The sequence below is a fragment of the Puma concolor genome, chromosome D3 (genome assembly GCF_028749965.1).
Source record: "Puma concolor isolate L17-30 chromosome D3, mPumCon1.1.hap2, whole genome shotgun sequence".
Taxonomy (NCBI): Eukaryota; Metazoa; Chordata; class Mammalia; order Carnivora; family Felidae; genus Puma; species Puma concolor.
In genome coordinates this window covers 48,849,761-48,876,623 of record NC_141678.1, presented here as the reverse complement: position 1 = coordinate 48,876,623, position 26,863 = coordinate 48,849,761, and the positions used below count along the sequence as shown (strand labels likewise).

Here is a 26,863-nt window from a genome sequence, read left to right as displayed (position 1 = left end):
CATGATCTCACGGTCCGTGAGTTTGAGCCCCACGTCGGGCTCTGTGCTGACAGCTCAGAGCCTGGAGGCTGCTTCGGATTCTGTGTCTCCCTCTCTCTCTGACCCTCCCCTGTTCATGCTCTGTCTCTGTCTCAAAATAAATATTAAAAATCAAAAAATAAAAATAAAATAAGAAATAAAAATAAAAAGTATCTAGCAAAGCATAGGATACATAATAGAAGCCTACTGATTATCTTCCTTCTCCCCCATGGTGTCTCCAGGGAGTATGAAATACAGATAAATTCAAGAGTTGTCAGTGTCATATAGACACCTATAGCTCACAGAACTTTAGGCATTGAAAGGAACCCAAGGAAGAACTGCCTCTAACTTCTCAATCAAGAAGGTCATCCAAAAAGCAGGGCAGTAGTTATTTGATATTATTAGGTATTTTGCTGAACCTGCAACTTGCCTTTCCCCAGACCAAGTCTCCTTTAGCTAAAACATTCTGTTGCTATAGCCACAATTCATATCACATGATTGGCATCCTCCTAATCAATGTGCTCACCCTTCTAGTGACAGTTTCCACTATTTTAATATCCTTATGAAGAGGTGCCCCATTTTCCTTCCAACTCTTCTTGTATGAGGCAACCAAAAGGAGTCTTCCACTGTGGCACCTCTTTCATCTCCCTACACAATTAAGTCAAATTGTCTTCCATTATTTCAAAATTTATGGGATGACTCTGTGGTTCACTATAATCCCAGGTCTTTAATAACTGTATAAATTTCAATTCGATTCCTCTTCAGCTTCTGAATATCCAAAAAAAATAATTTTTATAGTCTCTTGTTATCAAAGTTACTGTTCTACATCAAAATTCTATTTAATTCAACAAATCGTCAAAAGGAGTATGCCTAGTAACAGTTTTTTAAAAATTACAGCTCTCCCACTAAATTTGTCACGATGAGATTTTTTTTATTTCTAAGACAATATGAGTTATTAGGACAAAGGAGAAGGCCCTATTTTAATGGAAAAGTCAAGATATTTGAGGATATAAGCTTTAACAATATAATCATTAAGTTTTGTTCATGAATGAGGTGTTACTTCTGTTTTCTCAAAGTGTTCCAATCCAAAGAATATGGACTATGAATGTTAACAGATGACAACAGTTGAGAGCCCTCTCCTACATTGTTAGTATTTTCACATTAAACTGCTCTCATATTGAAATATTCAGGTTTTCAATTATTTTTTAAAAATTATTTTAAATAATCTAATCCAAATAATTTCTTCAAAGTAACAGACAACTTTACCTTAAGAAAAGGAACTAGGTGAGGCTGAGGTGAAGACTTGAGTTCAACATACAGTTGTCTAGTAAATTCTTCTGCTTCAATTTTTGCATCCTGAGGAACAGAAGAAAGAAGAATACTTTTATGTTTACAAATATTTTAAAAGAGAAAAGGTATGTAATTCATGATTGATGTAAGGAGGTAAAAGACCTACCTGTATTCTGAAAACTAGAAGATGTTAATGAAAGAAATTGAAGAGGACACAAAAAAATGGAAACATATACCATGCTCATGGGATTGGAAAAATTAATATTGTTAACATGTTTATACTACCCAAAGCAATCTAAAGATTGAATACAATTCCTATCAAAATACCAACAGCATTTTTCATAGAACTAGAACAAATAATCCTAAAATCTGTGTGGAACCACAAAAGACCCTGAACAGCCAATTTTAAGAAAGAAAAAAGCTGGAGGTTATCACAATCCCAAATTTCAAACTATCCTACAAAACTATAGTAATCCAAACAGTATGGTATTGACACAAAAACAGACGTACAGATCAATGGAATAGAGTAGACAGCCAAGAAATAAACCTATGTGTATATGGTCAATTAATCTATGACAATGAGGTGAAAATATACAATGGGGAAAAGACAGTCTCCTCAATAGTGTTGGGAAAACTGGACAGCTACATACAAAAGAATGAAACTGGACCATTTTGTTAAACCATATACAAAAATAAATTCAAAATGGATTAAAGACCTAAATGTGAGACCTAGAACCATAAAACTCCAGAAGAAAACACAGGCAGTAAACTCTTGGACATCAGCCTTAGCAATATTTTTCTGTATATGTCTTCTCAGGCAAAGGAAATAAAAGCACAAATAAACTACTGAGACTATGTCAAACTAAAAAGCTTTTGCAGAGCAAAGGAAACCATTAACAAAACAAAAAGGCAACTTCCTGAATAGGGAGAAGATAATGTGCAAATGACATACCTGATAAGGGGTTAATATCCAAAATATATAAAGAATTCATACAACTTAATACCAAAAAAAAAAAAAAAAAAAAATCATCTGATTAAAAATAGACAAGAGGACCTAAATAGACATTTTTCCAAAGAAGACTTAGGATGGCAAACAGACATATGAATAGATGGTCAATATCACTAATCATCAAGGAAATGCAAATCAAAAACACAATGAGATATTACCTCACACCAATCAAAATGGCTAATATCAAAAAAACAAGAAGTAATAAGTGTTGGCAAGGATGTGGAGAAAAGGAAACCCTTATGCACTATTGGAAGGAATGTAAATTGGTACAGTTGTTATGGAAAACAGTATGAAGATTTCTCAAAAATTTAAAAATTAAAATAACACATGATCCACTTCTGGGTATTTACCCAAAGAAAACAAAAACACTACTCTGAAAAATATATGCACCACTGTGTTTACTGCAGCACTGTTTACAATATCCAAGATATAAAAGCAACCTAAATGTCCATCATTAGACAGATGATTGGATAAAAAAGATGCGGTATATACATACAATGGAATATTACTCAGCCATAAAACAGAATGAGATCTTGCCATTCACAACATGGATGGACCTAGAGGGTATTATGCTAACTGAAGTAAGTCAGACAGGAGAAAGACAAATACTGTAAGATTTCACTTATATGTGAAATCTAAAAAATAATACAAAGAGAAACAAACTCAAATACAGAGAAGAAACTGGGGAGGAGAAAATAGGCAAAATAGCTGAAGGGACTTAGGAAGGGCAAACTTCCATTTATAAAATAAGCAAGTCAGAGGGATGGAAAGTACAGCACAGGAAATATAACGAATAATACTGCAATAACTTTCTGGTGACAGATGGTAACCACACTTACTGTGGTAAACATTCTGTAATGTATGTAATTGTCAACTCACTATGCTGCATACTTGAAAATAATATGTCAACTACATTTAAATCAAAAATTAAAAATTTAAGTTAATTTTAATTTTTAAAAATGCTTGAAAGTTAAGTTAAAAATTTGTTTGTAGGACTTACAATTTTAAGTATCTAAAATAGTTTTCCCAAGCAGAAAACTAACCGTTTCAAATGTGCTCTATTTCTAACAAATTATAGGTAGCATAAAAAAGAGTAGTAAAGGAGGTATTCTAATATTTATAAAATATACTTGTTTTCCTGTAATATTTGAAACATAAACATCTTCTGCTAGGAAAAAGTGACCATTTTTATACAAAAAATACACAAAATTCTCATTGTATGGTCAGAGAAACCTGTAGATTTTAGTAGTTCAAAAAATTCAAAATTGTATTTGTCTGTTATATCATCAGCATATTTCTTAAGCATATAATGTGTAATATTTGCTCATTTCCACTTTCATCTGCTTTAATGTATGTAAGCATTTTATCTGAAAGATATAAAAATGAATGACATATAATTTGACAGCTAAAAAATACAGCATCTTGGAACTTGTAAGTCAAACATCATCACATTTTGTTTAAATGTTTACTTATTTATTTTGAGAGAGAGAGACAGAGAGTGCACACAAGTTGGGGAGGGGCAAGAGAGAGAGAGGAGACAAAGAATCCCAAGCAGGCTCCCCACTGTTAGCACAGAGCCCAACGTAGAGCTCGATCTCACGAACTGTGAGATCATGACCTGAACTGAAATCAAGAGTTGGACACCCAACTGACTGAGCCACCCAGGCGCCCTAAAGGCCATCACATTTATTACTCTTCTCATTTTTTTTTTCAACGTTTTTATTTATTTATGGGACAGACAGAGACAGAGCATGAACGGGGGAGGAGCAGAGACAGAGGGAGACACAGAATCGGAAACAGGCTCCAGGCTCCGAGCCATCAGCCCAGAGCCCGACGCGGGGCTCGAACTCACGGACCGCGAGATCGTGACCTGGCTGAAGTCGGACGCTTAACCGACTGCGCCACCCAGGCGCCCCTACTCTTCTCATTTTAAGAGAAGGAAAGGCAGACTTAAGAAGATTAACTTACTTCCATGGGTTACAAAGTTTGTTGTTTGAACTTACAGACTGGCTTTCTGACATTTGCAATTCTAGTAACAATTTTTTACTTGGCTAAATCGTCAACCTTCTCTCCAAGGTCTTTTTTTAGGTTAAGGCATACAGAAAATAATATACAATAGATTTACTTGTCCTAGATTTATTATCATTATAAAGCTCTTAAAAAGCAAAAGCAGAAGCACCTGGCGGGTTCAGTTCATTAAACATCTGGCTCTTGACTTTGGCTCAGGTCATGATCTCACAGTTCATGGGTTCGAGTCCCACCTTGAGCTCTGTGGTCTGCTTGAGATTCTCTCCCTCTCTGTCCCTAACCCCTGCGTGCTTTCTTTCTCCCAAAATAAACTTAAAAAAAAAAAACAAAAAAACAAAAAACAAACCATAGCTTGTCAAAAAAATCCATCTAACATAAACCTCACTTAAAGATACATCCCATTTAAAACATGTTCTAAGAATTCTCACAGAATTTTCACGTTTTCATACTAACTTACCAAAAGTTGTTCCACCAGTTTCTTCACATTCTGCCCCATTTCTGGGGACTGTGATCCACTACACGCTAGTTTTATTAACATGGCAAGGAAGTTCTTACACTTCTTCACATTTTCTAGCATCGCCTAAGTAAAGAAATATACATAAAACACAAATGTTAGCTAAAAACAGAATTCAAGAAAATCTGTAAAGAGCTGTACTCACATAAGGTGGAAGTGAGAGCTTACCGGAGAAAGATTTGCCTGAGCAGCTGCTGAGTTCTCTGCTTTGAGACTGGGATCATTTGAGAGGGCAGGTGATGCTCCCAAATTTGAAGGCTTCAGGGTAGTTACAGAATTCAAGGGCTTTCCAGGAGTAACTGTGACAACACTGGCTGTTGGCACAGCCACAGACTGAAATTAAGAGTAGTGTATACTTAGATACATTTACTATAATATATATATCACAGCTGGTGCCTCATTTCACACTTATGAGACTACAAATGGATCTTGACATCTTTGCTTTCATGTTATGTTCTACTAGTGTAAGGCAATGGCACACTGCTGTAAGAGCTCTGGACTTTAACAGATCTGGGTTTCATTCTCATCTACCTACCTACTTTTCATTGACATCTACTGAGTGTTGTCCTCAAGCAAGTAATCCCTTGACTCCTGTCTATAAAAAAATAGACACCTACCTACTCTCCTAGGGTTGTTTGTGAAAAATAGTACCAAGCATATGGTCCTCAAAAAACATTATTAATACTTCTCTAAAAAGAATTTGAAATAGTCTTTATATGAAAATATAGGATTTCCTATTCTATTATTTTCTGCTTAAGTATAGAGAGATCTATTGATTATCTTGTATTCAGATAAGCTACTTTTATTAGACTATTAAACATAATAAATATTACAAACTGTGATATCTTACTTTCACAGTGAAAAGAATTTTGGTTATTCTACCCTCTATTGAAATGAGGTGTGATTCTAGCGCCACCTGCAGGATAAAAAGTTTAATACAAGAAATCACAAGTCAGGCAGTTAAAAACTTAGACAACTATATTGAGATAAAGCAACAATCTTATTTTAAAACAAACACTGAAAGTAACAGAACAGGAGTCAAGTTTAGGGGGATCAGAAGACAAGAGTATTTATAATTCATGCAGAAAACTGAACAATGCACCATCACTTTAGTTGAAATACTTGTATACTAAGGCATACAACACAAAAAGTTCAGGTTGCAATCTCCTTCAAGAAAATTCCTTTGGTAACAGTCCCAATAAGTGAATTAAAATGTACACCAAAATTTCCCACTTTAGAAAGACTGGAGCATATATTAGACAAGCATATATTAGAAAAGACAAGGGTAAAAAAATGGGAAAGAAATTAAAAACCCCGATTAATGATGAAGACTAGAATGATGAAATGTTAAAAAAAGTTAAATTAAAAATTGCAGCTAAATCTTCAACTTTTATATACCCCTTTGTAAAAAGAGTGCAGATAAAATCTCATTTGCTGAAAATTAGACAGATAAAGTGTTTATTATTCTTACTGATATTGTAATTCTCAAGGGTTAAAATTTCAAATTGCCCCATCCAAAGCAATAAAGAATAATGCTTAAGAACATAGAGGCTGGAAGAATGAAATCCTGCCATTCTCAATGATGTGAATGCAGCTAGAGAGGATGGATGCTAAGTGAAATAAGTCAGTCAGAGAAAGACAGATACCACTAGATTTCACTCATATGTGGATTTAAGAAACAAAATAGGTGAGCTTATGGGAAGGGAAAAAAAAAGAGAGAGGGAAGCAAACCACAAGAGACTCAGTGGTAGAGAACAAACCGAGAGTTGTTGGAGGGGAGGTGGGTGGGGGGATGAGCTAAATGGGTAATGGGTATTAAGGAGGGCACTTGTTGTATTGAGCACTGGGTGTTATATGTAAGTGATGAATCACTAAATTCTACTAAAACAGATATTACACTGTGTGTTAACTAACTAGAATTTAAATAAAAATTTGGAGGAAAAAATTGCAGCTACGTTAGTAAAATTTTATTAAATATAAGCAGATCTCAAAGGCAACAATAAAAATGAATCCCCCTCCTATTCCTAGCCTTAGTCTTGCTCTTCAAGGACAACTACCGTGCAGTTTCTCTGAATCTTTTTGGAGACTGTCTAAAAACTTTTCCAGGTCAATATACAATAATGAAATACTCTTCCTTCAGCTGACTCTATATTCAGTTGAGTCTAGATTTATACTCTGCCCTTAATTCCTTATACTACTTGATTTAAGAACATATAATCTAAAACTTTAGCTGGTAATTATGATTACTTTCCAGGACCAATGGGAAGTGTTCATTGGGGAACCTCAGGGTTCCTCTCCCTCATGAAGCAAAATAAGGCTCAATGAAATGTGAGCTCAGAAAAAGCATACTATTTTTTGTGAACAGATGAAGGATTTATGGCATTTCCACTTTCCTTGTCAATGTTTAATGGTCTCTAGTACAAAATCTGTCTTTCATAATTCTTTCTAATATAGTTACTAGCTGTACCTTACCAGATATCTGCACCTTCCATGCCAATTCTAACTCTTAAAAGGCATAGAGAGGTACACAATCCCAGTCTTACTCTATCTACACAATCCCACTGCAGTAATGGATGGACCATATCAAACTCAATCATAACTTCGATATTCTAGACCAGCCCATGGTATTTCCATGCTTTGCAAGACTGCACTGGCACTGATTATGATTGTCTGGGGGGGGGGGGGGGGCATGACCTAAAAGCTGGCATCCTAGTAAAGTATTAGAACAGCCTGCAGAAGGCACAGGTGAAGTGCAAACTCAGAAGCAATACTCAATGATGATCGAATTCCATCCCCCAAGACTAAGTGTACTAACTGTATCAAGAAATCCTTTATGGTACTATGTCTCCAATAGGACAAACACATGAAAATCAAGGAATCAAGGAGTAAAGGGATGAATGGAACCACTTATGACTCCCAAAGACATGCTGGGGGACCATGTGCTTCCCATTTTTGCCCACAGGGGGCACACTTTCACCAGAGGACACAACAAGAGTTCCCATAAACTAGACACCATGCCTGCCTCCTGGGCACCTCAGGTTCCTTACGTCCAGGGAACATCAGTAAAGAGCTTATCATGACAAGGTAAGTGACCTGACATCTGGAATAGGTAGGGTTGCTATCTTACAATGCAGACTGAGAGGAGTATGTGTGGTGAATCCAAGGGATCTACTTAAGTGCCTGTTGGTATTTCCTTGCCCAATTGTAATGATAAATGGACAAGTACAGCAACTCTTGCCTCAAAACAGCATAGTGATTAAGACCTCAGATCCCTCAGGGATGAAAATCTGGTCCCACTACCAGTTAAGTTACCAAGACCAGTAGAGTTATTAGTTGAGAATGAAGGGAATCTAGAATGGATAGGATAGTAAAGGAGGGAGATGATGAGTATCAGCCACAGCAGTGAGGACTGTAGTTCATCCTATAACCTCCTCTTCTTTGTTTCCCCAAGGAAGAAACCCAATGGAATTCCAAAAGATCTGGTCTCTAACAATGTATAAGGAAGTAGATACCAGTGATACAAGGAGTAAACTTTGCAATACCATCACAATGACATCTGTGTTGTCCCAGCTGTTGGGAATGCTATTACATAGGCTACAGCTGTCAGTTCTTTCAGGGTTTGCCTCAACTACAGAGAATTATCTTGCCCAATAGCACAACTCTCCCTGTGGAACTGACATCCAATGACTGATCACAGAGTGGGAATTAAGGCCCAGCTGACCAAAGCTGGCAGATAGTAGGACAACTCTGACAAGCCACATTTGCTCCAATGTTCCCCACCTGATTGGTGGAGTCTTTACTGGGCCTACATCTAGTTCAAAGTCTTATTCTCCTTCCCTTCCACAAGTATCAATAACTAATAAGTATCCCCTACACCAAAGGGGATGTCCTAGCTCCTGCTTCTAAACACTATCACACATGGCTATTGGGTGCATTTGTATTAATTTAATACATTCAAGTAAAATTAATATTCCAAGAGCACACACCATGTTTATCCTGTGTTTCTACACTTCCAACCGTTCCCACCCACTTTGGCATCACCAAATATCACTGAATTGCTCAAGGTTACACGGTTGTTGTGACAACCTACATATCTAGCAGGAAACAACTAAATAAAGATGAGAGAATAAGCAGTGCACACATGGTCACAAGTCAGTCACAACTTACCTGTACTGAGGAAGGCTTTGGAATCGTGGTTACCACAGTAGTTCCTATTTGTGCCAACTTTTTAACAGGTGCCACTGCCACTTTCTTAACTAACTGTGAACCAGAATTCTAAGGGGGTGAGAGGGGGAGGGGAGAGAGATAACAGAATCATCAGCATTAGTAATTTTAAATCAATCAGTACTATGGTGAACATTAAACATTAAACCACTTCAGAGTGCCTGGATGGCTCAGTCAGTTAAATGTCCAACTTTGGCTCAGGTCGTGATCTCACGGTTCAGGAGTTTCAGCCCCACGTCGGGCTCTGTGCTGACAGCTCAGAACCTGCTTTGGATCTTCTGCCCTGTGTCTCTGGCTCTCCCCCACTTGTGCGCACACATGCTCTCTCTCTCTCAAATAAATAAATATTAAAAAAAAATTAAAACACTTCACCACAGCAAACTCCGTTGTTATAACTGGCTTTATATAGCCTTATAGGTTTTAAGCATATTCTCCACTGCGAACCTAACTGGTCAACTGGCCAACTGACACTACTTCATACTCCTTAAGGAGGCAACTGATTTAGCAATATCAGTTTTTTAGCATTAAAATCTTAAACTTTACTCTTTGGCTCATACAGAAAACATATAGTTGCTTTTTTTGTTTTTTTTTTTAAGAGAGAACACAAGTTGGGAAGGGGCAGAAAGAAAGAATCTTTTTTTTTTTTTTTTTTTTAATTTTTAATGTTTATTTATTTTTGAGAGAGACAGACAGAGAGCAAGGGAGGGGCAAAGAGAGAGAAACAGAACCTAAAGCAGGCTCCAGGCTCTGAACTGTCAGCACAGAGCCTGATGCGGGACTCAAACTCACAAACCATGACATCATGACCTGAGCCGAAGTCGGACACTTAACGGACTTAGCCACCCAGGTGCCCCAAAAGAAAGAATCTTAAGCAGCCTCCACGCCCAGTGGGGAGCCTAGCACTGGGCTCTGGGCTCAATTTCATGACCCTGAGATCAATTTCCTGACCTGCGCCGGAACTGAGAGTTGGATGCTTAACCAACAGAGCAGAGCCACTCAGGCACCCCAAAAACACATGGATTCTTATTTAACATTATTAAAATAGTCTGCTAATCTATCTTCTCAACTCACAGCAGTTAGATAAAGCAAACTAGAAAAGAAAGGAGCAGGGGCACCTAGGTGGCTCAGTAGGTTAAGCATCTGACTTCTGCTCAGGTTATGATCTCACAGTTTGTGAATTCAAGGCCCACGTTGGGCTCTGTGCTGACAGATTGGAGCCTGGAGCCTGATTCAGATTCTGTTTCTCCCTCTCTCTGCCCTTTCCCCACTTGTGCTCTGTCTCTTTCTCAAAAAAAAAAAAGAACAAAAAGGAAAGGAAAGGAAAGGAAAGGAAAGGAAAGGAAAGGAAAGGAAAGGAAAAAGACAAGACAAGACAAGACAAGACAAGACAAGACAAGACAAGACAAGAAAAGAAAAGAAAAGAAAAGAAAAGAAAACAGGGAAGGAGCAGCTATCATTGAAAGATACAGTAACATAGAAAATGAGAACCTAGAATCAAATATTAGAGGAGAGCACAAAATGGGGGGTGAGGGTGGCAGACAGACTGCCAGAGGATATTACCACAGAACACTATGCGATCTTTCATTAGGATGAACCTGACTCATCAAGAAAATGCTATACTACATTCAGCATTTTTTATTTTACCAGAGAAAGATGCTATGATACATATATATATATATATATTTTTTTTTTTTTTACCTCTGCCACACAAGATAAGCTTCAGTTAGTTACCTAAAAAGATTACCATGTATGTAAAATAAACCATTTTCTAACAACGCTAAATTAATGAACTATTTCGGACTTCTTAAAAAGTCATTCCTATAAGATACAGATACAAATGAATAGTATAAAACTGTACTGTTAATGTCTTACCACAAATTAAAATTGAAGCATATTTTCTTTCCATTTAGACATGCAAAAAGCCCTTTTAACATTCCCCTGAGAAATAAAAATCTTTGAGTATGAAGACTGAATCTTTATTATTTTAGCAATTACCAAGTGACAAAACCAAACATTTTGATTAACACAAAGAAAGTGGCTCAATTCAAAAAGTTGAGCAGAATCATCTATTATTTTTATTCACAAATACACATATATTTACATGAAGATACCAGCTAGAAAACCAAGAATAAAAAAAAAACAAAAAAAAACCCTAAGGTATATTACCGGCACTGTACAGATTTTGACCGTATGAGTATTCGTTGGTATAGCTGGCCTTGAAGTTATGTTAGTAGTGGTCTCTGCTCTTGTCACAGCTTGCTGAGGAGATACCAACATCAACTGGCCACTGTTACTTTTGATTAAAACTGTTCCTAGAATTAAAAGAAAAAAACCATGACCTCTAAGCTAATAAATAAAACATAAGCATCATATATTTTGTGTTCTGACCATTTCTTTCGATATTGTAAAATGTCTGAACAAATGATTAGTACACACTAAATTCTATGTACACTAATTACCATAAATAATATGGAAAAATGTTTTCACTCAAAGCTACTTAAAATATTACAAGTCCAAGCCTATGGCCCATACTCTTGAAGAAGCCAAAACACTTTTTCTTCATGACTTCAAACTGTAAAACTACAGTAAGTAAGATGATATGGTAATGGCACCAGACTACACAAAGTGACCAATGGAATAAATTAGAGAATTCCAAAATAGGCTCAGGCAGATATGTCATATCAAATTTTCCTAAGAGGCACCGCAGATTAGTGAGGAAAAGAGCAGACCACTCAATAAGCAAGGTTGGGTCAATTAGTTATTTACATGGAAAAGATTAAAAGTGTCATACCACACACAAAACCCCTAGGGCATTAAGAATACAAAGGCAAAAAGTAAAACCTTTGAAACTCTTAGATAATATACAAAATTATCTTTCTGAACTTGGGATAGGAAGACTTTCTTAAATAAATTTGACACATTCTACTATACCAAAAAAAACTTTTGTTTACCAAAAGACACTACCAAGCAAAAAAACAAACTACCAAATGGAAAAAAAAAATTTTAGTTCACTTATGTTTGAAGAATGAATATCAAAAATGAACAAAACACAGATGCCAATGACAGGGAAAGGTAAATTAAGACCACAGTGAGAGATCACTTTATATCTACCTAGATGGGCAAAAATTAAGAAGTCCAAAGACAACATTAAGTGTTAGATGTGCAGCAACAAGAACTCTAACATCCTGATGATGGTAATGTAACATGGTAGAATTGCTTTGTTCAACTTTACATGATTGTGCCAAACTGATTCCCATTTGTACTCTCTAACCCAGTAGTATTTCTAATCTAAAGAAATTCTTGTCCATGTCAGTAGGAGGCATAAACGAGAATATTCACAGCTGATGTTCCATTTCTGGAATGGGAGCATCAAGAGCTCAACAAACCTGCCCCCTAGCAAAGCAAGCATAACTGGTGAAAATTATTTTTAAAAACATCATTTAGAGTCTTTGGAAATTGCCTGAAGGCATACAGAAAATGACTACACCATTATTAAAGAGGATTTACTAAAACTCAGTAAGAACAGCAAGAATCTGTGGCATCTGAACCATGACCTGCTCCCTTTTCCTTCTCACATCAGGCAGTGTGGTCAACACAGGGCCTCTTCCTCTCCCAAGCTCCCAGTTGAGGCTATGGTATCTTCCTGGAAGGAGCAGGCCACCAGCATTTCTGATCTCCCCCACAATGAGCTGCATACAACAGAGGACAAATTTGAGATAAGTGTATCCAAAAGTTTCCAGGCTTCTTCTTTTACTCATCTCTACTCATAAAAGGAAGGCTCTACACCTCAGGGATGGAACACTAAAAATATCTGGACCCCAGTGTCCTTCACCCTAGTTATTTTGTAGGAGTTATTCCATGCTGGGAGAGGTAAGCAGGTAAGATCAAAGGCTACCACCCATGCCTAGTACCCCACTCCTAAAGCAGGGATATTGCCCAGAGAGAAGTATGCCACAGTCCTGGTCCCCACTCCAAATATCTCCCCAGAGAAGCTGACTTTATTTCAACACAGCATGGGCAAACTCAACGGTAAGAGCACTCTCAAATACAATAAACAATTAAAAGAAGGATGGTAGCTTCATGACCCATACAAGATAGGCAACAGGCCTAGCTCTAGTTTACCAGAGAGAACCAGATAAAGAGATAACTAAGAAGGGTCTTCCTGATGTCAGAACAAACGTGTAACAATAAACCTAAAAAAATTAACCAGTAAAGGAGCCTAAATTTAATTGGATCAGACTGTGGAGCAAGCTAGGCTCTGGGGCATTGTTGAAAAAAATAGGGCAATTGGTTGGCAACCAATAGACCTTAATAGCTAGGTATGGTTATCAACAGAGAGGCACAGCTTAACAGGATTCAGAGAAAGTCAGAGAGAGCCCTGCTACAACCAAGGCTGTGCCCTCTGAGGTGCAACATCAGAGGCTTCCCATTGTAGGGAAAATAGATTTCACTAAAATAATCTAGCCAAACAATAATACACTCAAGGGAATAGGGGACAGTACCCAGAGTTGCTACAATATATTACTTTTGAATAGCAAATTACAGTACATGCAAAGAAAAAGAAAAGTGTGACACACAGGAAAAAAAGGCAAAGCAACAGAAACCACCCACGAGAGAGACTAGATGTTAGATCTAACAACAGAAACTTCAAAGTAAACATTATATATTTGTTCAAAAGACAAAAGGAAACCATCTTAAAAAAGCAAAGGAAGGGGGCGCCTGGGTGGCGCAGTCGGTTGGGCGTCCGACTTCAGCCAGGTCACAATCTCGCGGTCCGTGAGTTCGAGCCCCGCGTCAGGCTCTGGGCTGATGGCTCGGAGCCTGGAGCCTGTTTCCGATTCTGTGTCTCCCTCTCTCTCTGCCCCTCCCCCGTTCATGCTCTGTCTCTCTCTGTCCCAAAAATTAAAAAAAATAAAAAATAAAAAAAGTTGGAAAAAAAAAAAGAAGCAAAGGAAGGTATGATGAGATCACCAAATAGAGACTATCCTTAGAGAGATAGGTACCATAAAAAATAACTTCTGTAGTTAAAAAACACAATAACAAAAAATTCACTAGAGGGGTTTGACAGTGAAACTGAGTAAGTAGAAGAAAGATCAGTGAACTTGAAGATAGATCAACAGATTATTAAATCCAAAGAAAGAAGAGGAAAAAAGAATAAAGAAAAATGAACAGAGCCTCAGAGAAATGTGGAACACTGATAGGCACCACAACATGGGCATAATATGAGTACCAGAGAGGAAGAACAAGAGAAACATAAAGAGAGAGAGGTAAAGAAACAGAAAAACATTCAAAGAAATAGTGGCTGAGTGAGCCACCCAGGAGCCCAGACATTTTTGCCTTTTGATTGAATTATTTAGACCATTCACATTGCATGATATATAGTTGGGTTTAGGTGTGCCATTTATTTTTGTTTCTGTATATTTCCTCTCCTTTTTGTTTCTCTCTTTTTTTCCCCTGATTTCATCTGCATTAAGTGAATATTTTCTAGTGTAACACTTAAATTTCTTTATAATTTTTCAATACATATATTTAGAGGTTCTATAGGCTACAATAGAGTTTGCAATATATATCGTATTAGAATTTATTTCATGTCTGTATTAACTTATTTGGGTGAGATATAGAAACATTTCTCCTATTTAGCTCATTTTCCTCTCACTTTTATTTTTGTGCTATTATTGTTCTATATATTGTATCTAGATATATTAGAAACCCAACAATACCTTGTTATTATCACATAATGTAACTGTATGGTTTTTAAAGAAACTGACAGAAGAAAGGAGCAAAGGATGTATTTGTAGCATTTGTTTCATTACTTTTGCATTCTCCATTTCTGGTTTTCTTCATTTGTTCCTATGGATTTGAGATTTCATCTAAGGTAATTTCCTTAGTGCAATACAACTTTACTCCTACTCACTTTCTGTTGTTATTCACAAATATATTATTTTAATGGTATAGGCCCAACAATATATACATACTGTTCTATACAACTGGTTTTTAAACAATTTTTTAAATTAAGAGAAGAAAGCAGAATTAACATACATTTATATTGTCATGATTTCGGCTCAAGTCATGACCTCATGGTTCGTGAGTTCGAGTCCCATATCAGGCTCTGCACGGATAGTGGAATTCTTGGAATTCTCTCAATCTCTCTCTCTCTCTCTCTCTCTCTCTCTGCTCCTCCCCTGCTCATACTCTCTTTCTCAAAATAAATAAACTTAAGAAAAAAAAAAGATATACAACAGCAACCATAAGAAAACTAGAGTGGTCAGACCAATATTAGACAAAATAGACTAAGTATGTTACTAGAGATAAAGAGGGGCATTTTATAACTGATGTAACACCCAATGGGTCAGGAATATTAATATGTACCCAAAAACAAAGCCCAAAATATACAAAGCAAAAGCTGACGTAAGTGAAGTGAAAAACAGAAATTCAATGATAATAGTTGAGAGATTTCAATACCCCACTTTCCACATCAGATAGACAACTATATAGAAATCAACAAGGAAATCAAACACTTGGTCAATACTACAAACCAACCAACCAAACACATCCATAGAATACTCCACCCAACAACAGCATTCTCCATAAGTGCACATGGAACATTCTCAATGTTAGGACATAAAATAAGCTCCAATAAATTTAAAAAGACTAAAATCATACAATGTATAGTCTCCAACTACAATGGAATGAAATTTGAAATCAGTAACAAAAAGAAATTGAGGGAATTCACAAATATTTAGAAATTAATTACTTCTAAGTAATCAGTTGGTCAATGAAGAAATCACAAGGGAAATTGGAAAATACTTTGAAAGGAGTAAAAATGAAGACATAATATACCAAAATTTATAGAATGCAGCTAAAGCAGGGTTTAGTGGGACATTTATAGTTATAAATGATGGTATTTAAAAAGAAAAAAGATTCAAATCAATAACTTAAACTTCCATCTTAAGATACAGGGTTGGGGGGCCAGCAAAATAAAAACTAAAGCAAGCAGATGAAAAGAAAACAATGAAGATTAAAGCAGAATTAAATAGAGTATAAAAACAAAGGAGAAAAAGAAAAGCAAAAGTTAGTTCTGGGAAAAGACCAACAAAACTGAAAAACCTTTACCAGACTGCTCAAACTACTAAAACCAAGAATGGAAAAAAAAAAAAAAAAAAAAAGAGGATATTACTATTAGTCTTATAGAAAGATGGATAAAGGAATACTGTAAGCAACTGTAAATCCATAAATTAGATGACATACATGAAATAGGCAAATTCCTAAAAACAAAAACTACTATAACTGACTTAAGAAAATAGGCAACCTGAATAGGTCCAACAAATGAATTTAATTATTAATCAAAAAGTGTCCACAAGATACGCCCAGGTCCAGATGGCTTCACTGGTGAAGTCTATCAAAAATCCAAGGAAAACTTGATACAAATCATTCACAAACTTCCAAAAAAGTAGAAAAGAACGGGGGCGCCTGGGTGGCGCAGTCGGTTATGCGTCCGACTTCAGCCAGGTCACGATCTCGCGGTCCGTGAGTTCGAGCCCCGCGTCGGGCTCTGGGCTGATGGCTCAGAGCCTGGAGCCTGTTTCCGATTCTGTGTCTCCCTCTCTCTCTCTGCCCCTCCCCCGTTCATGCTCTGTCTCTCTCTGTCCCAAAAATAAATAAATGTTGAAAAAAAAAATTAAAAAAAAAAAAAAAGTAGAAAAGAACAAAGCACGTCTCAACTCATTCTGCAAGGTCAGTATTACCATGATGCCAAAACTAGACAAGGACATCACAAGAAAACAGAGACCAATATGTCTTATGAATATAGATACAAAAATTTCCAACAAAGTACTAGCAAACTGAATCCAGTAGCACAAAAAAGTAATATCACGTAATATCTATCTCACTGCATAAGGCTGGTCTAACATAAAAAAGTTACTACAAAACAACCTATCAAAATAGGACAAAACCACATGATCACCTCAACAGATGCAGAAAAAGCATTTGACAAAATCTAACACCCCTTTTATCATGATGAAAACACTCAATAAAATAGGAATAAAAGCAAACCTCCTCAAACTGATAAAGGAGATCTATAAAAGACTCACACCTAACATCATACGTCATGGTGAAGGACTAAATGATTTCCCTTTAAGATTAGGAACAAGACAAAGATTACTGATGAGGAATGAGACAAGGATACCTGCAATCACTGCTTCTATTCCACATTGTATTCAGAGTTCTAACCAGGGCAATTAAGCAAGAAAATGAAATAAAAGGCATCCAAAGAAAGAAGTAAAATTATCCATTCACAGATAATACAATCTTATATACAGATATCCTATAAATCCATGAAAAAATATTAAAACCAATAAACAAGTTCAGCTAGGCAGCAGGATACAGAATATATAAAAATCAGCTGTATTTTTATATACATTTGCAATGAATGACTAAACGGAACAAAGAAAACAATTTCATTTACAACAGCACCAAAAAGAATAATATACTGGCAAGTTTAACAAAGTAAGTATAACACCAATACTCTGGAAACTACACAAAGCTATTTAAATTTTTTTTGAGAGAGAAATAGAGGGCGTTGACACGTGAGCAGGGGATGGGTAGAGAGAGACTCTTCAGCAGTATCTACACTTATTGGTGGAGCCTGGAGCAGGGGTGGGGGGTTGGATCTTATGACCCTGAGATCATGATCTGAGGTGAAATAAAGAGTGGGACACTTAACCAACTGAGCCACCCAGGTACCCCTAGAAACTACAAAATGCTGTTGAAGGAAATTAAAGACCTAAATAAATCAAGTGTCTCAGTCAGTTAAGTGTCCCACTTCGGCTCAGGTCATGATATCACGGTTCGTGAGTTCAAGCCCCTCATTGGTCTCTGTGCTGAGAGCTCGAGCCTGGAGCCTGCTTCTGATTCTGTGTCTCCCTCTCTCTCTGCTCCTCCCTCACTCATTTTCTCTCTCAAATAAATACACATTAAAAAAAAAAAGACCTAAATAAATGGACACTTCATATTTGTGGATCAAGAGACTTACTACTTACCTTGAGGGATCATTAAAGGGGATTAAATAAGACAATACTTTTGAGCAGACTTTTGAATTTTAAAGTTATCAATTGTAGTAGTTGTTATTAATGTCAAAAGGTCTACAATACAAACTTTTCTTCTAGTAAGTACTCAAAACAGCAGTAGGAAGTAATATTAGAATAGTTGCAGACAGACAATACTGAGAATAAAATAACAAGAGCTCATCTAAAGTCAATGCTCTTCTGACTGAAGTGTTTATCCCAAAAGTCCAATTCCAATGAGCAACAACCTAGTGAAACGCACTTAAAAACATACAAAGGAAACTGAACATTAGTCTCTTTTGTGAAAACCACCTACCAAGCCTCTGAATCAAATCCTAATATGATTCATTTCCCAAACATAAAAGGATACACAGTTTTGCCTACTTATCCTACAGAAATGTTAAAAAAAAAATTACACATTAGGTTACAGAGCACCTTTCCTCTAAAAATATTAAGATATTAAAGTGTAGGGGAACCTGGGTGGCTCAGTTGGTTAAGTCATTAACTTCAGCTCAGGTCATGATCTCGCAGTTTGTGAGTTCGAACCCTGCGTCAGGCTCCGTGCTGACAGCTCAGAGCCTAGAGCCTACTTCGGATTCTGTGTCTCCCCCTCTCTCTACCCCTCCCCTGCTCATGCTCTGTGTCTGCCTGTCAATAATAAATAAACGCTAAAAAAAATAAAAAAATTAAAAAAAAAAGTATAAAGTGGTCTGGTATCCACCTTCTATCTGGTACATAATTTAACATACTTCTATTCATCTGCCCAGTGAACTATTATATGCCAAGTTGCCTTTCCTATTTTGTCTTGGTTGCAAGTTGATCCAGATGGTGGTTCTAATTTGTCCATATTCCCAGCAATGGTAAATAAATACTGAAAGAATAGCAGGCCCATCCAAATCTAAGAATCAGAAAAACTTTAGAATTCATCTATTATAACTTCACATCTATACATAACTGCCTGACTGGTGACCTTCTAGTCTCTATTGAAATAAGTCCAGAATTAGGAAGGTAGAGAGGTATAAATGCCCCTGCTTCATAAGTAGATTAGAAATACAAAGTTATTCCTTAATATGGAATCAAAATATTCTTCCCATTAATATTCAGAGATAGGATGTTCCCTTGTGCAATCTCACAAAATAAGCTTACTTTCATTACCATAGGACAGCACTTTGAACACTTAAAGGCAGCTAAACATACCCAAAGTTGTATTCTTGCTCAGGCACCATGGCCCCAATTCCTTTAATTTTTCAAATCAGTTTCCCTTATTGAGCTTAAAGTCACTTAAATTTCTCTCTCAGTCTAATAATTCTTTGAGTGAGTAAAAGAAAAAATTAAAATCAATCAGTAAGTTTTTATCCCAGATTCTACTCTCAGTTATGGCACATCTCCTCTATCCTCCATTTACACCGTTGATTTGTCAAAACAGAACTTCTATTTACCTTTACTAAATTTCACCTTTTAAAAGTAGGATGTTTCCAGGTGATTTTACTTTTTTTTTAACTTGTCATATTTGTTTTTATATGTGCATGTATTAGTTTACAAAAATAATACTGTTGGAGAAAAATTAAGCCCGGAATTATCTATGGAAATTCTCAGAATCTATTTGATTTTCAGGAGAGGAACTGTGTCTACCTTATTTACTACTGCATTCAAGGTAATGAGCATAGAACCTAGCATATACTTAACACTGACATATATAAGTTAAAAAAATATATGAATAACTTTAAAGCACTCTTATTTCCTTGATCCAGAAATTCCAAAGTTCTTATTATCTGTCCCAAGAAAATAATCAACACACACACCACAATCTAAATACAGAACATTTGATATACTTTTATTTGTAAGTAATTTTCTTTTTTTAATGTTTCTTTTTAGTTTTTTTTAATGTTTATTTTTGAGAGAGAGAGAGAACGAACAAGTGGGAGAGGGGTAGACAGAAAGGGAGACACAGAATCAGAAGTTGGCTCCAGGCTCTGAGCTGTCAGCACAGAGCTCGATGCAGTGCTTGAACCCATGATTGGAAGATTATGACCTGAGCTGAAGTCAGATGCTTAACCAACTGAGCCACCCAGGTGCCCCTATAAGTAACTTTTTAAACAAAAAAAGTATAAGCAACCTAAATGAATAGAGAAAATGTTAAATAATGGATTACACACCCATTAAAATTAAGTTTCTGAGGTTATAAAATACAAATAGTCACTATATAATGGTAAGTGAAAAGCAGGATATAAAAATTATACAATAGAATCCCAATTATGTAAAATTAGAGGAAGCACACATACATTTTTTTCTCAAAGAAACTAAAAGCTTTAGGGGAGTGAAATGTTCTATATCTTGGAATGGTGGCTATACCTTTGTCAAATTTTTCAAAACTTACTGTAAATGGTTTCCATTTTAAAATAAATGTACATGTAAAAAACTGTAGCTCCATAACGTTTACATAAAAAAAGGAGAGACTAAAAGATACACTTAAAATATCTGAGGATAATTTTTCAGTATTTTCCAAATTGTCTATAACAAACATATAAAAATGGGGACACATAGACATTGAGGTTATTTCAAAATCCATCTTTTTGCATGGAGACCAATGCAGGGCTTGAACTCATGACTCTGAGATCAATATCTGAGTTAGATTAAGAGTCGGATGCTTAACCAACTGAGCCACCCAGAAATCCAACCTCTTAAATTACAGTGAATTTGGTGGATGTCATACGTATTAGATCAACAGTGTCCAGAGTACCTATAGCCAACTGCTATACAGGTACCTTAAATACTGCAGACATGCCTGCTATGCAACTCTGTATTCCACACAAATGGTGTTCCCTAGAATTCTGCAACATGTAGACCTATATACTTATCTTAGTTAATCCATATGATACTTCTGTGAAGAAGGTATGATCCAATTTTAGACATAAGAAAACTGATATTGAGGATGAGGTTAATAAACTTGCCCAAGATCACAAAGCTAATAGGTGATAGAGCTGGGATTCAAATCCAGGTCTGATGCCAAGGCCAATGTTCTGCCCTATATTGCTACACTTCACTACTTTCCACAAAGGCTAACTCTCCAAGCCCCTTGTTATCTACAAATTTGATCAGCACACTTATTCCTTACTCTGTGGCCCTGAACTACACCTTCCCAGCTATCGTATACTATATACTTACTTTACTTCACAAAAACAAGAGCCCTCTTGGGCACAGTTATTCAGTTAGTAAAAAAATCTATAACATTATCATCCAGCCACATTTTTCTACATTTAAAGTCTATCTCTCTCCACTCAATTATAGGGCTCATCTTTTATTAACGTTAATTAAAGTTAAGTCCGGAAAATCACTATTGGATTCCATAGGTACCCTTTTAAAATTAAGTATTAACATTGTTGATTACGCATTTGAACAATTTTCTGGGGATAAAAATTTGGTAATCCTATTAAAAGATTACCTTTTGAACCAGCAATTCCACTTCTAGCAATTTATTCTTTAAAATACACATTTATAGAACTGCGCAAAAATACACCAAGATGTTTATTATAACATCATTTATAATAACAGAAAGTAGTGCAAACAATATCGATGTCTAGGAACAGGAGAGTGGTCAAAAAATGATGGTACTTTGATACAATGGACTACTAAGGAATTTTTTTAAAAATGAGGAAGATTTATACGTACTAACATGAAAAGGATAACAAATTGTTAATAGTAATACTCTGGTGAAGGGTGTATTACACTTCAGTATTGTTGTGTTTTTTTTTTTTTTTTTTTTACAAGAACATATGTCACTTTTATAAGCAGAATAAGCAAAGCAATCAAGAATAAAATACACTGATATGTGTAATGGCCCTCGGAACCCCTTAGGGGTTGCAGCCCTATTGCCCTCTGATCTCTCCACATATACTAATATGTGCATTCAAATTCTCCAGCCTCCTCTGAGCAAGGAACTTAGCTAGGTGCTGGATAATAAAGTCAGGGTCCCTACCGTCATGCAATACCCTGGATAATAAAGCCAAGAGTCCCTACCCTCATGTAATATCCTTTTGATGAAGCCAGGGTAGAAACAAGAAGCACTTGCTTTTCCAGTAACTGGTTCAAGAATCTAAGATCCAAATCCTATGCCATGTCTCAGCATGAAGGAGGTGATGAAAAAAGACCTGAAGCATTTTACAAGTTACTTTCACTAACTTCTGTACAGTACGACCATCAAACAGAATCTACCACAGTTTATGACCTAACAGAAGCAACCAAATCCTTGATCATCATTCTCAAACAAGTGACAGAAGAGACACAGAATACCAAAAACAGAAAGAGCCACAGTTTGGCCTAAAATCCCACATGTTCAAAAAAGAGAAGACCAAGAAGACCAAAGAAATTACCAAAAACATTCAACAGAATAATTTTCAGAGCTTTGCTACAGCTTCTTTCATTTCCTCACAATGCCTCCCCTTTTTATTTCCAGCCCCTGCTCCCTAGAAAAACTTGTGGTGCATACGTATATTTTTAAAAACCAGTTCTGTTCATTGAGAAAATGCTGAAGTAAACAGAAATGAAATACTTAAAGTATTCATTATCTTGGAAAAAGAAGAGTGGACTTCTATGTCTTAAGCATCCCTGAGTAATCAATTGCTAATCCTCAGGATATAAAATAAATAGTACAAGACTCATAACTTTTACTGTTTTTTCATTTCATTCCTCAACTATTGGTTATCTTACTGTGCACTAACGAGAGCACAAATGTTAGTATGCTTTTCTGCCACCTACCAGCTGAAATTCCCAAAAGCTGCTCTTCAAAGCATCTTCCCACCTCCTCTGTAAATAACAATTCCTAAAGGCAGTTTATGTCCTCTGTAGTGGAAGTTTCTCCATGGTCAATAACCTAAAGTGTTTTTACTGTAGTGCACACCTAGGTTGTGGTCTTGGTTTATGGCTATGCAGCTCTGGTAAGTTTCAGTTTTGGTTTCTTTGTGTACAAAAGATTAGGCTCTAAAATTCTGTCACTCTTAGCTCTGATACTCAATTAGGCATAGTCTACACACACACCAAGTGGTAAGCATAGTGTGTAAAGAGTAAACAGACCCAGGGGCGCCTGGGTGGCTCAGTCGGTTAAGCGGCCGACTTCGGCTCAGGTCATGATCTCACAGTCTGTGAGTTCGAGACCCGCATCGGGCTCTGTGCTGATGGCTCAGAGCCTGGAGCCTGCTTCGGATTCTGTGTCTCCCTCTCTCTCGGACCCTCCCCTGCTCATGCTCTGTCTCTCTCTGTCTCAAAAATAAATAAACGTTAAAAAAAAAAAAAAAGTAAACAGACCTGGATTCAAATTCCCTCTGACACCCATGAGGTGTCTGGCATTGGACAAATTATTTACGCTTAGAAACCTTTCCTTATTTGCTACCTATTATGACCAACAAAAAGAATATAAATATGAAAGTGTGTATAGCACGTATACCAGTGATTACTGATTAGTTTCCACTTACCAGCAAGTTTTCACTCTCGACAGTTCCTCTATTTTAATACTTTTTTGACTGTTTCTAAACAATCTTCACTGACAAGAATTTAGTTTTTAACAAATTAGGAGGTGATTTCATTCAAACACATTCATTAAGTACTTTACAAGTATATGCAGGATGACAATTTAGAACCGGCAGAAAATGTATCCAGTGGCATACACGCCATAGCCTTAAATATATATATATATATCTTGTAGAATACAAAACTGAAACAGAACTTCATCAAAAGTGAAGAACATGATCTTTCCACAACATTCTTGATCAAATAGAACATTGGCTACAAAAGAGCCCCTATCATTTTGCTAGGGGATACTGAAATTTTGAATCAAATGCTTCACTCCTATACCATCTTTGCAGGTCTGAGATCCAAATACTACTAATAAAATAAACAGAAGACAATATAATTACGAGGAGAGTTCACTCCAAAGAATGTGAGATGTGCCTTTTTTCCCGACTGAAAACTCCAAGACACCTTCAGTTGAGGAAAGAAAGCAGAACACTCAAATTTACAATATGCTGAAGAGTCACAAAGCAAAATCTTTACGTAAATCATGAAAAACAGCCCAAACATGTAGACCCTTCCATAAAAAGTGGTCACAGGCTAACTGCAGCATTCACACACTGCTTCAGATTTAAGAATCGCATGCCTCTGATCAGTCAACTCTGGCATTTGCTGGGAACGAGTGGTAATCTTCTAACTGAAAACTACAACCATCACACATCTAAAGATTGTGAGGGAAGAAGCATTACTCATTTCTGGTACCAGAAAAGCAGTGAACTTATTTTAGCTAGCTTAAATTTAAAATCCTCTTTTAGTCTTAACACACAAGAACTTAAACTTTAAAAAAAAAAAAGATAGGTTATCTAAGCATGTAGATATATAAATTGGTCTCTTCTGCATATGAAAATAAACTTTAGTTATATTCTATCTTCCCCCACCTAGGAGCTAGTGCCTCAAAGGTCCTCCTGAATATACTGTTCCAGCTTTCACTGTGTCACTTAGGTGAAAAGATTCTTTCCTTAAATATGGAAAGAAAAACTGTGCAGTAATGACTCAAAGAGGCTATATCAGTTGTAAAGCCAAATCACTGCCCTGCAAAGTTGATTATGAAAGGTTCTCTTAGCTGAGTTTTTTAAAGCTAACACCATGAAGGCACAATCCGGAGCTGCGACGTTTCCCGTGTCACCACTGGCTGGAAAAGCTGGAAAAGGTGATCGACATACCTGGAGGAAGCTGCAAATTAGCAGGCAACTGGATTGTTGTGGTGTTGGGGGCTTTCACAGCGACTATCTGAGGAGCAGGCAGCGGAGGACCGCTGCTGAGTTTAGGAAGAGCGCTGACAGAAGCCACTTTGGTCACCAGGGTCCCCACGGGGGGCCGCAGGGGCTGGGACACCGTGGACTCCACACAGACACTGACAGGAGCCTTAGTCACGGCGCCCAAGGCCACCGGAGTGCTCTCCACCCGCACAGGGAGAGTCCCAGCGGGGGCCATGGTCACGGTCCCGGAGGCGCTCACACCGGCGGGAGGAGCGGCGCCGGCCGGTTCCGTGAGACCCGCGGGCATCCCCCAGGTGGATCAGCGACAGCTGCGACGCTGCCGTTCCGGGAGCAGAGGCGAAGGAAGGCTTGACAAGCTGCAGCCGACTCCAGAGCAGTTCCGGCTCCACAGCATCGCTAGGGAGAGGCGCAGGGGCCGCGACACAGAAGTCAGTGACGGACGCCGGCTGGACCCAGACCCGCGCGTCCCAGACCTCCCTCCAATTAGTGCGGCCCCGGCTGCAGCAACATCTGCCCGGCAGCTCGCCGCTTCCTCCGGGGAGCTCACACGTGCGCCGGCTCAGCCCGGCGCCTCAGCCTCGGGTCCCGCTACAGCGGAGCCCGGCTGCGCGGTTCCCGGAAGGGCGTCACTTCGGCTCCCACCACCCAGAAAAACTCTGCGCCCCAGTTCCCCCGCCAGAAATTTAAAAACTACAAACCCGGAGCGCCCCAAAGCCCCCTACACACACTCGGCGTGGCCCCAGCGCGCGGCCACGCCAGCCATGTTTATATAGCCACGCGGAGACCTCGCGCACGCGCACAGGCCGCCGCCGCCGCCCCGGGCTTCCCCCGGAATCCGGCTCTGTGATTGGCCACATACTGGAATCGCGCTCGTGACGTCACTAGGGACGCCTCCAGAGGGCGTTAGACTCTTCCCCCAGAATCCGGAGGAAGGTGGGTCAAGTTGCCAAAAATCTACCTTGTGGGAGGGGCGGGCCGCACTTGGAGAACTGCGACATTCGCGTTCCTCTTCTTGGTATTCCCAGTTGTATGTTCCTTTAAAAGCCAGGAGTGTAATTTCTACACGCTTCTACTTTTTTAAGGAAAAATGTGGCGGACTGGTTTCGGAGAGCGGTTTAACTCAGTAAGACTTAATCACGCTTCCTCTGTTTTTCTGCGGGCTTTGCCCTACAGCGTCGCCAAACGAGAGTTACAGTTGACATTGTGAAAAATTGTCCTTTTCTTTATTTTAAATATGTAAGAATGGCGTCTAATTTTATAGTCTGTAAAATATGTCTATTTTCATATGACTTTAGAGCTGAACTGCCCCAAGGGAAAATCTTTTTCTTCCTTTGTGCGGCTATTGATGTCTGTCACCTCTAAACGTATTTAAATTGTTATACACACGTAAACATTTTCTCCTTGAAAACTGGGACAATGTCTTATGATTACCACATCCTCAGATTCGAGCAATTAGATCTTAACTGCAATCTTAGATATTATTTGAAAAAGTGTAGAGTGTTAAATGAATCAATAAAGCCCAATATACAGAGAAACTTGCTTTTTAGAGATCTAGTCAGAGAAGATGCCTTGATTTCAGGCTTTTGTCATAATACTACGTTTGTAGGACCCAACACTATACGGAAGGAGATTTTGCAAGTAGGCAGGCAACCTGACCTTTACAGCTTCTGGTTTTCTCTCTCCCTGTGTACTCCAGTGGACAGGATCTACTCACAGCCCTCACGCTTCACTACATTTGCTGTTTCTGCCATCTCAACCAGTCCAAATCAAGAACCCATCTTATGGCTCAAATCATTTACAAACTTCCCCATTCCATGAAGACTTACTTGATCACATAGCTTCCAGAAAATTTATAGTGGAATTGGGGAGAGGAAAACTAAATTTATCGAGGGCCTCTTGTGTGCTGGTCACTAATAGATACATTTTCTTGTTTCTT

The 26,863-nt window shown here is 37.7% G+C and overlaps 1 protein-coding gene across 2 annotated transcripts in view; it reads right to left on the bottom strand.

Moving 5' to 3' along the window:
• Positions 1-25,701, bottom strand: part of TAF4B (TATA-box binding protein associated factor 4b) — a 125,296-nt gene extending 99,595 nt beyond the window's left edge. Inside the window, exons 1-7 of one of the 2 annotated variants that reach the window (XM_086682656.1) lie at positions 24,871-25,009; positions 12,638-12,772; positions 11,250-11,395; positions 9,027-9,134; positions 5,028-5,192; positions 4,803-4,925; positions 1,285-1,374 (exon numbers count right to left, since the gene is read on the bottom strand). In XM_086682656.1, coding sequence (XP_086538782.1) covers positions 1,285-1,374; positions 4,803-4,925; positions 5,028-5,192; positions 9,027-9,134; positions 11,250-11,360 — 597 coding nt within the window. In that variant the 5' untranslated portion in view covers positions 11,361-11,395; positions 12,638-12,772; positions 24,871-25,009. Of the gene's footprint in view, positions 1-1,284; positions 1,375-4,802; positions 4,926-5,027; positions 5,193-9,026; positions 9,135-11,249; positions 11,396-12,637; positions 12,773-24,870 lie in introns of both variants that reach the window. The other variant, XM_086682655.1, reaches the window with a different exon arrangement.
• Between the last annotated feature and the right edge of the window lie 1,162 nt (positions 25,702-26,863).